This window comes from Saccostrea cucullata, unplaced genomic scaffold (genome assembly GCF_032062105.1).
Source record: "Saccostrea cucullata isolate Sc308-1 unplaced genomic scaffold, CSIRO_AGI_Scuc_v1 ctg6552, whole genome shotgun sequence".
Lineage (NCBI taxonomy): Eukaryota > Metazoa > Mollusca > Bivalvia > Ostreida > Ostreidae > Saccostrea > Saccostrea cuccullata.
This window is the reverse complement of record NW_026928531.1, coordinates 718-14633: the sequence shown is the minus strand read 5'-3', so window position 1 is coordinate 14633 and position 13916 is coordinate 718. Positions and strand designations below refer to the sequence as shown.

At 35.9% G+C, this 13916-nt stretch overlaps 1 protein-coding gene across 1 annotated transcript in view; it reads left to right on the top strand.

Moving 5' to 3' along the window:
• LOC134277862 (uncharacterized) overlaps positions 1 to 13710 on the top strand; it is a gene marked incomplete at its 5' end in the record, with an annotated part of 28412 nt that extends 14702 nt beyond the window's left edge. The window contains 3 exons of the mRNA XM_062760160.1: positions 7725 to 7929; positions 13261 to 13438; positions 13525 to 13710. Of these exons, the coding sequence (XP_062616144.1) occupies positions 7725 to 7929; positions 13261 to 13438; positions 13525 to 13641 (500 nt within the window). The remainder of the gene's footprint in view (positions 1 to 7724; positions 7930 to 13260; positions 13439 to 13524) is intronic.
• Positions 13711 to 13916: the final 206 nt, after the last annotated feature.

The window sequence follows — 13916 nt, the reverse complement described above, 5'->3', positions numbered from 1 at the left end:
AAATTTGAGCAAAGTCGTGGAGAAAAGTCACGGCTGCTGCTGTAAAACATGCATTTGAAATCGTATGCATTAAGTGGCATAAAGAATGGTCCCTTCTGAAAAGATTGGTTTGTGTTTTATAATTTTTGATTGAAAGTTGATTGAGTGGCGGCCTCGATATTAAGCGAGGGGTATCCCGGTGTCCTCAAATGCGTTGTACTCCTTGTGTTATTATTATGGGTATAACGTATTTTTTTATTTACGGAAAATTTCGGTAGAATTGATAGGTACGCGAATTCCTGTGGTTTGTATTATCTCAAAAGCGGTTGAGAGCAAGAACTATATTTTTACTCGTAACTTTAAAATGGCGACTATGGGGTTGACTTCCTGCCTTGAACAGGATGACATAAGCCGGCAATTGCTCTTTGAGCAATAAGCCCGGCTAAAAATGGTGCTTAAACATAACAACAAAATTACAAGCATCCCGAGCCCGATCATAATACATCAACATCCCCCCTTCTGAGAAAGATGTACATTGTGTAAACAATTAAACTAAACATTTCCCAAATAAATGATCATTAACTGTTAATTAACTTTCTAACAAAATAATCAAATAGAATTAAACAGTATATCAATCAATTTTGGACATAATCTTTCAAGTATGCTGGTTTCCTACAGATCCTTGAAGACGGTTCACGCGATATTGGCATATTTCACGAGTATCTGGTGTAACATCCTTATGAGGCTCACTGACGACAGTTTCTGGAATCGAGTTTGGTACGCAATGTTGTTCTTCGTGTCTGTAATCACCGGTATCTGTTTGCTAAACATACACTCGTTTGGTCCACTAAACGGTTTCGGAAATTCAGAGTTCACGTTTGTTGATTGGTTCATCACGAAATGGAGATTGATCACGACGAGCTCTCCTAATCATACTGTCATATCCTAGATGTGCTTTGTGTAATCGCATCTTCAAGTCTGATCTAAGTGTCTTTGGAATGACGACTGCTTCACCTTTCAAAATGAATCCATCTTCAAAGATTAATGTGTCACGAAAATCAAAGTAATGACGCACACTCGTTGGAAGATCTTGTTTACTTTCAAGACATCCATTGGCTATGGTGTCGGTCAATGTTTGCATCGCTGAATCTAGCTTTAGCAGTCATGTCCTTAATTTCTTGAATTCTGATATCTGGTCCGTCTTTTTCTTGTAACGTTGAGACAGATAGAATTCTTTGACTCTCATCTACACTTTCTTCCGTTGTCATGAGAAAAGCTCGGTTAGCGTATCCTCTATAATAAGGTTTACTCCTTTCTCAAATACGAATTCTACATCATATCTGAAGTAACGCACCATAATGTCTTGCAGTCTTTTAAGGGTAAATCCTAATGGTTTGCGCAATATTGAGATAATAGTTTGTGATCATTATGGATAAAAACTTTCCTTCCATAAGTGTACTGATCAAAGCGTTCAAGTCCATAGAGAACGAATAAAGCTTCATTCTCTATCTGAGCACATTTTCTCTCTGCTTATATAAGAGCTCTTGGTGCGTACTCGACTGGCTTTATGTCTTGGAGTAGTACGGCACCAATGTCTTCTTTGCTGCTGTCAACTTGCAGTGTGACATCCTTTGAAGGATCAAAATAAGCCAGAACTGAAGTTTCTGTCAACTTATGCTTCAAAGTCTAAAATGCGTCGCCCGCGTGGCGCAGTGGTTAGAGCGTCTGCTCTAGAGTCGTGAAGTAAGGATTCAATCCTTACGTCGCGGGTTCGAATCCCACTGTGGGACGTGGAAACCGTATAAACTGAGGTCCCCTGTCCCAGTAGGTGCTGGCACGAAAAATATCCCTCACTGCTCAAAGGCCCTGAGTGCCGAGCATAGGACACAATTTGTAGCCCTCCACCGGCAAGTGGTGGCGTCTCCATATGAGTGAAAAATTCTCGAAAGGGACGTTAAACAATATACATGTACATGTATATATGTCTAAAATGCTGACTCACATTTGCTGTCCCAGTTCCACTTTTGGTCTCTACGTGTAAGTAGTCGTAGCGGTTTCAATACCTTCGACAAGTCCGGTAGGAATTTTGAAATGTATTGAACCATTCCACATAACTGTTTGATTCCCGAGACATCAGTCGGTGCTGGCATTTCAAGGATAGCTTTCACTTTACTTTCTTCATCCTTGACACCATCCTTAGAAATTTTGTGTCCATGAAAGGAAGTTTCACGAAGTCCGGATTCTTCCTTATCTTTGTTTAATGTAATATGTCTCTCTTTAGTCTTCACATCTCTGGAAAACTTTCTGCATCTTGAATAATCTTGAATCCTGCATCCTGCAATAATAATGACATTGACAATGCTAAACACACCTTCCAATCCTGATAATGCTTCGTTTAACCGTCGCTGAAAGATTTCACTAGACACTTTCAATCCGAAAGGTAAACGAGGCCACCTGTATCTCTCGAAGGGTGTTATCATATTTGTAATTTTGCTCAACTCCTCATCAAGGCGAACGTGCCAAAATGCTTCTTTAACGTCAAGTTTGCTGAATACCGTACCTTCGCGTATGTGAGCTTTGGAAGTACGTCATCTAATACAGGTAATAGGTAGTACTCTGGTATCAGAGCTGTTTTAAGAGGTTGTGGATCTATACAAACTCGCAACTTTCCGTCCGAATTGTGAGCCACGGCCATCTGACTAACCCACAGTGTTGGTTCTGTAATTGGTATCAAAACACCTCGTTCAACAAGTCTGTCAATTTCCTGCTCAACTGAGTCCTGGATAGCAATCGGTATTAATTTTCCTGCAAGGAAGTACTTTGGATGGAATACTGGGGCCAATTTTCAGAGTTGCTATGCCCAAGTCACCGAGAGGCTGTTCTAATCCAACTTTAGATATGAACTTCTCACTATTCACGGTTCACAAGTCCCATGTCTTGAATTGCATCTTTGCCAAGTAGACAGGTAAGATTGTTTTGCACTACTACCAATCTAAGTTTCTGGACGACGTCAGTCATTTTCGTCAGTTGCACTGTCCAATTGAAAACGTACGTTACAATCATTCACGTTTATTATCGCAGAGATGTCTTTGCTCCGCCTGTCTTTTCTTTTCAATGCTAGGAGCCAACTGTCTTCTAACTCTGGACTATCTTCACTGTCTGCACCAATAGCATGTATTTTCTTACATTTGGACTTGAAATGGTTTCTCCAGTTGCACTTGTCACATCTCTTGCCCCATGCCGGACAATTTGATTTGCCATGTTCATGTTTATAACCACAGAAATCACACTCTTTCTTCTCCTTGCTCGAAGGTTGTGCATCACTTTTTTGTTTGTGTGCCACTTTCTGCTTTGTGAAGTTTTTCTGACGTTTGTTTGTGGATAGTTTTTTCACTTTAATAGATGAAGTGATGTTACATACTGTAGATTGGCAAATAATCACGATGGTTTTATTTTCGCTATGTTCGCGATTCATAATTTTTCCGCAAAATTAAACCCACCGTGAATGCTAATAAAAGTTTTGAAAAACGTTTAAATGCTTATTCCAAATTTTGAATTAATTTCTTGCAGCGTGAAATTAAATCCATCGCAATTGGTACTCTTTGAGATATCGTGAAATTTTAACACCGTGGAATTAAAACAATTTACAGTATCTGAATTGCTCTGTTCAAAGTCAATTTGTCTTCTCGTAACAGTAGTTCTTGTAGCTAACCAGTAGCTGAAAATACAATCTTGTCATGCATCATCCTCTCCTGTTCAAGGAAATTACACGACGCTGCACGTGTTCTTAATTCTGTCATAAATTTGTCAAAGGGTACCTGATGAGATAACTTTCAGAATCTGTGAGACTCTAACACTTCGTTGGAACGAGGATTACAATAGGCCTGTAGCTTCTCATATATATTTTAGCAAGGTCATTCTTATGAGATTCGTCTTCCCACTGAAACTGGTCATATATCTCGACTACGTGAGGTCCACCACAACTCAAAATAATTGCTACCTGTACCTCTTTACTTTTGTTGATTCCTCCTGACGCAGACATGTAAACTTCAACTTGTCTTTTCCACTTTTTGTAGTTCTCGATTACATTTACAGAGGTAGAAATCAAGTTGAGGAGGTGATCTGAACGGACATTTGTACACCTGTACAGGTTCTGCAGCTTGGTCCTGATTATCAACTCCGAATAAAAATTTCAGAATCCAGTATGGCGGATATACAGAGCACGTGTTGAAAAATAAATTCAAAGTTTGTCACTATAAACGTACAATAATTCACGGAGCATCTCTTTCGGGGACGACCGGTAACACTAACAACAAATCTGCACCGCTGCCACCATATTGATATGCTTATCAGGGCTAATCATTGATGAAACATGATTCTTTAGATGAACACGTTTATTAAAAAATGGCGTCTAAACATAACAACAAAATTACGAGCATCCCAAGCCCGATCATATTACATCAACATACCCCAACTTGCGAGAATAAATATCTGGGTTATGTAGAAATATACCCTTATCACCTGCATAAGTTACAAGCATCTTTTCTGAATGCTAGCAGTGATACTTGCTTTACCATGCTACATGTATTTAATTTGCACACAAGAGGTGATTTTGTGATCAATTCATTTCAGCAGGCAATTTTGTCTTGTTTAGTGGGAACTTGATTTATTTATATCTAAAATGAATTTAAATGGACATAAATCATGGCCTTTGGAGGCCACTTCCACCTGCTGAAACTGGCAATGATCAAATATCTCAAAATCACTGAATATTTACTTCTTTAACCACACATGTATAGGCTTCTAATCTTTATCTTTCTGTCTTAAGACATTAAACAGGCCATGGCCCTTGGAAATCAACAAGCCATCCATCCCAACTAACAAATGCCCAAATTTCAGAAACAGTTATTAGCGAAACTGAAACGAATTACCCAAAACGAATTAGAAATACAATATACAGAAAAAAGTGCGGATGAAGGTCGATTATAGACAAAGTGTTGCCTTAATTTGATCTGTTATTTTTAAGTTTTTATGAATAACTTTCACGGACATAAAGATTTTAATGCGTCCGAATCGATAGATCCGGGTCGTATATTGTTTTTGTCCTGTATCTCTGTTTGTTTAGTTGTGTCACCCCGAACGAAGTCGGGGGCGACTTATTGCGTTTGTACGCATGTTTTTGTTCTACAGGCTGTTTCTTGGAGATGGCTGGGACAATCTCCAACTTTCATCAAAGGACGATCACTGGTTGTAGTTTTGTTGTGTGGTCATTCAGTTTCAAAATGGCTACCGTTGCCATAGAAACCTGCAAAAAGCGACGAAATTCTCTCTACTCCCTTGGACATCCGTCAAGAAACTGTATTGATTTTAATAACTGCATTTGAAAATTGCAAATTGTCAATAGTTGCCATGGAAACAGGGGGAAAATGAAAATTCTTTAACTTTGATTTTGAAATAAAAGTACCAAAAGAACTTATACGAGTTGATGTTTGTCCAAGCTTAGCTAATAGGTATTGTTTTAGTGATGAAAAAATTGAAAGTCTTGTCCAATTCGGGACGACATACGCTATTTCTTGCAATAGCAGACTTTTTAGTTCTCTTTCTGTTTGTCTGTCTGTTGTCAACTTGAATCATGAAAGATAGAGACTTTATTTTTGGTATGCCTAATCCACTAATTTAGTTCTTTCAATTGACATCAGGGTCAATGACCTTGCATTTGTGACCTTGTCTGTGACCTATATGCTAAAAGTTTATTTTTCGCTATAATTATTGAACAATAGGAGGTAAAGATTTCATATTTTGGCATGCATAGCCTACTGACTATATTAGTTATGTAGACAATTAGAGGGGTAATACGGAAATATGTGGGGTCCTTGAAAAAATCCATATTGGGCGAGGCGTAAGCCGAGCACAATATGCATTTTTTCAAGGACCCCACATATTTCCGTATTATCCCTCTAAGTGTCTACATAACGAACTTATCCTGCCGATGGTTCACTAAAAGATTAAATATTGATAGTATCAATAAACCGATTTCACTGAACGTCCAAGCAAGACGTTCTACATCCATTGTACTTTGTCGTCAGACGCATTGTGACGTCAGTTATGAAACTTCATGCGGGTCACGTGAAAGCAGTATATTGATGATGTGTGGTTGGTAAATTTTTAATATATGGTGGGTAGGTCACGTGGAGGGGGCACATTAGCAATGTGAAGTGGGTAAACAGCATAACATCGTTTCATGCCGTATTGCTCTCGGCCAATGAAATTTCACGATTTTTATCAGAGGCAGGATAAAGTAATTTCAAATGACACCAAAGTTAATGACCTTGTGACCTTGACTGTGATTGATATACTAAAAACAGTTTTTTGAACTTTGTTGCCGCCGGGCCCATAGTGTTGCACAAACACATCTTTTCGGATGAAAACTGGGTTTTCAGTTTCTAGAGGTCTTGTATAGCATCATGAAATTTTAAACATGTTACTGCAATTAATATGACAATAAAACCTGCATTTACTTAGGTAATTTCCTCCCTACCTTTGAAAATAGCTACAGTGTATGGTAATAAAACCAGAGTTTTATACTATATATAGCTATTATTTATAAAAATATACACAAATTTATATAAAGTGTATATCAAATTAATAATAACATGTCCATGTGTATCATTAATATAAAGTATCACAAGTTTGAAATTCGAGCATTTCTTGAAAGGTACATCCTTTTCAAAAGAAAGGTTTTTTGTTAAGTTTTTTTTTTATATTTTTGACTCTAAGTTAATCACATTGATGAGAACGTAAATTCTTAAATGAAACACATGGAGATAGCGAACAGCATTCAAGATCATAAGTCCATAAAACAATACAAAATAGGAGCAGAGCCAACACGGACTTCCAAAACATCAGAGGTGGGTTAAGGTGCCATGGAGGAGTGAGCATCCTCTGCCAACTGGTCACACCCGCCAAGTGCTTCTTTTCATCGTAAATTCCATCGTCAATTCAGTATATAAATAATAGACTAACAATTAGTATAAAAATGTCAGTATTTGACTCAATGATAAATAGTTTTTGCTGACAAAGTGATTGTATAGACCAAAGAACTTACAAAATGATGACTTTAAACGAGACTGCTGAAATTCTTGTTTCTTTTTGCAAACTTAGAAATCTTTAATGAAAAGGAATTCGTGGAACATGGTGTAAAAAATATCATTTATAGCCCCTAATGAGTCTCTTCCCTATGAAAATTCTGAAACCTGATTGAATATGTGCATGATTCCAGCAATAATATCCGAAACGATGACTTGGATACCAGATTAAATGTAAGAAAAGTTCCATGAATCGGGTTTTCATAAAATGACTTCTAAATAGATTGAATATGAAAATTCTAAACCTCCTTGCACATCTATAAAACATAATAATAAGATTATTTGGCTTATATATAAAATAGAAGAAAAGTTCTTGAAACAAGTTTATTCGTAGAAAAAACCCTTTAACGACCCTATCTAAAGTGGCCCCTAAGATAAAAATGAAAATAATAAAACCTAAAAATGTAAAAGCTACGCCAATCACAACAAATAAAGTGTTATGTCACACAGAGAAAAAGCCTGATCAATCAGTCTTGAACTTTCGAGCACATTTCTGCAAGAATCTGTTATTTTATTTCTTAGGCACATATGTCCTAACTGTTTGATGTGGTCCCTTTGTCGACTTAATTCGAATTTTACCATTTTTTGCATTTCATCTAGCTTCAACCACTGCACATCCCTATGTGACTTTTACATCCATCTCGGTATCTCCTTCCCCTGTGGTGGTTCCTGGGAACATTACAATCGGAGTGCGAGGAGCAATTCACCATCACTTTGGAAAAGACATCAGGATTGCAGTTCACATTGACAAATACCTTCTTGGAGTGTGGACAAGGATTCCCTGCAATAATAATAAAGGATCTTGGTATGATAGTTCACGTTTTTTTCACATATTCCTGCATGTATTATAAGTTTGCTGTTACTATGCTAGTATAACAGACGATAAAGATTAAATTGACCGTACATTTTAGCAAACTTAAGTTGTTCTTCTCCATTGTTCAGTTTTTACAAAACACACGTTGATTTGCATTTAGCAAGTAATGTTAAATTACCCTTGTTGGCTTTCGTGGAGTTCTCCGAATTATTTTGCCAATTTTTTCGTCGTATGTCTATATAGTCTGTAATACCAATACAGCAAAACTTGTTTAGTACGAACACGGATATTGTGAGTTTACGGATATAGCGAAATCATCTTGGAACCCCAGTTATATAATTTTATTGAATTTCTTATACGGTTATAACGAATTACGGATATATTGAAGTAATTTTATAGGTCAAAGTGACTTCGTTATAACCGAGTTTTGCTGTAGCTTTTGCGATGTCATTTTTTTGCTTTAAAAATGGCCATCGACACATGCCTTTAAAATGTATTATGTTATGTAGTGTAGCACATAATGTACTAGAAACTTGTTCCACAATGAATGCTTGCTTTGAATCATTAAAACATATTGCATTGAAACTATAAATTGGCATCCTAACTGTCCTGCGACATTGAATTGATTTGTTTGTTTTGTGTATACAATGCTATTGGGTATCGTAAAGCTTAAAATCTGTATTGTACTAAAGTGATTTTTTAGTGATTTATCATGAACTAATGTATCTATTTTCTTACTCTACTTTATTTATGGGACGAAACCAAATAACTGAGCTGTATATTTCAATTAATAGACCTTATTTTATATTTATAAAGAATTCGAAAAAATGACAAAAAACTTTTTGTACAACTGTGTGTCAATTATAAAAAAAACTATTATCAATGGCAAAATATTTTTACAAAACATGCAATAGAATTTGAAGAAAGGTTTAAAATATCTGAAAGGAAATACATGTAAAATATCTAAAGAAGGACAATAATAGATTGATTGATCGTATATTGTTTAACGTCCCTCTCGAGAATTTTTCATTCATATGGAGACGCCACCACTTGCCTGTGAAGAGTTGTAAATTTTTGTCCTTTACTCGGAACTCAGGACCACTGAGCAGGGAAAGTTATTTTTCGTGGCAGCATCTACTGCGACACGGGACCTCGGTATATACGGTCTCATCCGAAGCACCGGTCTCCATGTCCCACAGTGGGATTCGAACCTGCGACGTAAAGATCAACTCCTTACTTCGCGACTCTAGAGCAGACACTCTAACCACTTCGCCACGCAGCAATAAAAGAAAAACATTATTAAAATAATGAAAATGTTTTTTTAGTCTTTTTATCTTATTTTTTTCAATTAGGTATTATTTCATTGTTAACTACAGTATATGATTTCAATAAAGTCCCCATATATAAAATAATATGGCATCATATGTTGAACCTTAACAATCATTTTGTCGTGAATATTGTTGAACAGCTTTGATCAATTCTTTCCTTCACAATAAAATTCAAACTATCAAATCCATATAAGATTACCTTTTGTCATTGGAATATCATTTGAATTGTGATGGTTTATGAGTTTACTCTAGATCTTTTGTGACAAAACGCAAGTTAAGGCAAAAATTCATGTTAAGAAAAATTGTGAAAGCGGGCCCGGTTCATCTTATTGAAGATTAGAATTTCTTTACAAATAGATTATTTAAATAATTAAATTTTATTACTATTTTATCAATCATTTAAAGAATTCATCTTAATATCAGCACATTATTCTCAAAGTATATTGTTAATTTTTTTCAGTAAAAGCAGAGAATGTATTACCATATTCGATGATAAATATAAGTTTGTGCATTTGGGAAGAAGATAAGATTTCATAAATATCTACATTTTTTAGGATAATTAATAGATTAGTTTTCTTTTAAAATTTGTTTTATTGAAATAGTTTTTCATTTGAATTTCCTATTAGTGCAGTATGTTTGTTTGAATTGATTTCATCAAATTGTGAATTTATACAATATAATGTAATAATTGCATATTAGATTGAAAATTCATATATTTTTCCTAAAATGAGAAGATGAGAATTTATAAGAAGAAAAATTTCTACACATTTAATTTCTTATAAATAAATCCCTCTTATCTTTTCATGTCACTTTTTACACAAAAAAAATCATCAACTACATATTGACCAAAGAAATTATGAATACACAAAAGACATATGATAAACGTTTGTGACAAAACCAATTCAGTAATAAAATCCTTTTATCAATCATACGATATAATATACAGAGTCTGACACATCTGTTTCATACTGTTTAATTGAAAAAGACGTTAATGGTAATCTAACAACCAATCTCTATAATAAACGTAATGAATTTAACTTTTCTATCGTTTACTTCCCTTTCTTATGCAGCAATATACCTTCATCACCTGCATACGGCGTTTATATATCTCAGTTGATTCGATACGCAAGAGCATGCTCTACATATTAACAATTTCTAAAACGAGGTAAATTGTTGACAAACAAGTTGATGAAACAAGAATATCAGCAGTTTCGTTTAAAATCATCATTTCGTAAGTTCTTTAATCGATACGATGACCTTGTCAGCAAATACAATTTGTCATTGAGTCAGATGCTGACTGACGTTTTTCATGCTGATTGTTAGTCCCTTGTTTGTACACTGGATTGACGACGGATTTTTCCGTTGTTTCTTGATCATAACAAGGAGCTCACGGTGGGTATGACTGGTTGGCAGGGGATGCTCACTCCTCTATGGCACCTGATCTAACCTCTTATGTTTTGGTGGTCCGTGTTTGCTCTGCTCCTATTTTGTATTGTTTTATGATATTGAATACTGTTCGTTATCTCCATATCCTTCATACTTTGTTGACGAGTAAAGATAATATCAGCCTGCATTTACTGAATGACTGCATAAAAAAATAGTTTAGACAAATTAAACTTTAGTTGAGCCTCTATTTATATATAATATATCTTTACTTGTTAACAAACATTTATGCAAATAGTTAATTCACAGGAAAAAGTATAATAAACTAGAGCAAAGCTCGTTGCAAAGCAACGAGTAGGTCTTCCGTCCGGTTTTGACCGGAAGTGCCGGAAGTGACATCAACAAAAGAAAGCAATGTGCTAAATCGTCTCCAGTGACTTTATTATTTCAATTTTGCATCAAAACCTTCAAAATAAGCTATTTTTGGCTACTTCCGGTTTGACCGGAAGTGACGACGACGGACGGAAAATTAATCTTTGTGCTCCCAGAGACATTTGTTATCGAAAAACTTATCAAGAACGGCAAAAGTACGTGTGTTCCGAGTACTTCCGGCTTGGCTGGAAATGACGACGCCGGACGTAATTTGACGACTCCAGTAAATTAAGCTTGACATTTTGAACAACTTTGCTTCTTTGACGTATTACAAGTTCTCAATACGTTTTGAGATATAAAGAAAAAACTTTCGGCCCCTCTAGGTCCCTAATTTTAGGGGCCAGCCCCTTTTACAAGATATCATTGGAATGATCTTGGAATTCTACACTTCTTTTGTTCTATAAATTTTAACAAAATATTTCCAGGTAAAAAGATATCGTAGAAAAGGTGTTAAAAATTTTGAAATTCGCGATACGACTATTTTCGGGTCATAGCGAGCGCCGGCGTGCAGCACTTCCGAAAAAAAATGAAATACCTTATACATATCTATAGACTTCGGTCTATCATACCTGAAAGTTTCATGATTCTATCTTGAGCCATTTTTGAGAAAGTCTGGAGACAACCTGACCCTTCAAAAATCATAAAATGGACAATATCTCCAAACCGGAAGTGACGTCATCAAATCAGAAAAAAATGCATAAGGTTCAAGTTATGTTACATCAATCCTGAAAGTTTCATGGAAATCCATCGAGCCGTTTTTGAGAAATCGCGTGCATAAAATCGGTAAGAAAAAAAAAGAATAATAACTAGAGCATAGCTCTTCATAGGTCTTCTGTCCTGTTTGATCGGTAGTAGATTTCATTTTTAACAAAAATGAGAAATAACGCACCAAAATAGCTTGAATCCTCCACAGTTATGTTAATTAATGCAAAAATAAGCCATTTTTTGCTACATCCGGTTAGACCGGAAGTGACGACGACAGACAGAAAATTAATTTTTATGCTCCCAGAGACATTTGTTACCCAAAAACTTGTCAAGAACAGCAAAAATACGCGATTCGAAGTACTTCGGGTTTGGCCGGAAGTGACGTCGCCGGACGAATTTTGACGATGCCAATAGATTAAGCTTGACATTTTGAACAACTTTGCTTCTTTGACGTATTATAAATTTTATATAGATTTTGGGATATAAGGAAAAAACTTTTGGCCTCTCTAGGCCCCTTATTTTAGGGGCCAGCCCTTTTTTCGAGATACCATATGAAAGATCTTGAAATTCGACACTTCTTTTGTTCTATATATTTTAACAAAATATTTCCAGGTAAAATGATATCTTGGAAAAGGTGTTAAAAATTTTGAAATTCGTGATACGTCTAATTTCGGGCCATAGCGAGCGCCGACGTGCGGCACTTCCAATAAAAATGAAGTACGTTATACATATCTATAGACTCTGGTCTATCATACCTGAAAGTTTCATGTTTCTATCTTGAGCCATTATTGAGAAAGTCTGGAGACAACCTGACCCTTCAAAAATCATAAAATGGACAATATCTCCAAACCGGAAGTGACGTCATCAAATCGGAAAAAAATGCATAAGGTTCAAGTAATGTTACATAAGTCCTGAAAGTTTCATGGAAATCCATCGAGCCGTTTTTGAGAAATCGCGTGCACAAAATCGGTAAGAAAAAAAGAATAATAAAAGTGAAAAAGAAACCTTAGAATAACAAGAAGGTCTTCCGCTGAAGACGAATACCTTAATAATAAAAGTGAAAAAGAAACCTAAGAAGAACAAGAAGGTCTTCCGCTGAAGACGTAAGACCTTAATTATTGACACAGTTTTTTTTAATTTTGTCTTGTGTTATAGTAAATATCCAAACTTTATGCATTAAATTGGATGTAATAGATGACAAATATATAGCATAGGCGACCGAACCGGGGGGGGGGGGGTGAGGGGGGGGGGCTAGGGGAGGGCGGGTCGGGGGGGGGGGGGCTTAGCTCCTCCCACTTTTTCTTGCAAAGATGGACATGATATAAGCATTGAAAATTGGGGTTTACCTCTTTTTGTTGGGTAACCTCACCAACTTTCAATTAGCCACTCCACTTTCAATTTGCTTCCGACGCCTATGTATAGAGAAATATTCCGTTAAGAATATTCTGTAATGATAATTCACATTATTTACTAGCAACTACGACAACCCCTGTGAGTTTTTGTCTGCATATGCAACCTCAGGAACTTGTCCACCTCAACTTGAGGCACATGGCCTCCGCTGCACATGTCCTTTTAATCCATCCGATATCAATCTACCTCCGTCAATATTCGAGGTGAAAACAATAAATGCAGGTTACGAGTTTTTGATAGCGGTTAGTATTAGTCGCTTTCTTTTGCAAAATGCACATTTTTTGTTATGTAAAACACATCTCACAGATGGAAAATATTTCATTTTCAGGGAAAGTTCCGAGTGCAAGCTGAGTTGATTCACGATCATGATATAGTGGGATGCTTCCATGTCGAATTTGATATCAAAAGGCGTGGAGTTCATGGATTTATCTTTGGACAAAAATAAATACAAAGATCTGCAAAAGCTGGAAAATGTACGATTACAAAGAATTAAGGGAATACATTCTGTTTAAGAAAAAAAATTCAGCAGCAGTGTCCTCAATTTGTGGAAATTTTAATGTTATTTTTAAGAATTGTGAATTTGTTTGATGTGATGGGACCTTTTTACAATATACAGTTCCTCTAAAGTAACTCCATTACAGCTGTTAATATTTTGCTAAAGAATAAAGTTAGGAACTTGATAGAGGTTAATTTTTATTTAATCACAAAAGGGTCCAGTCT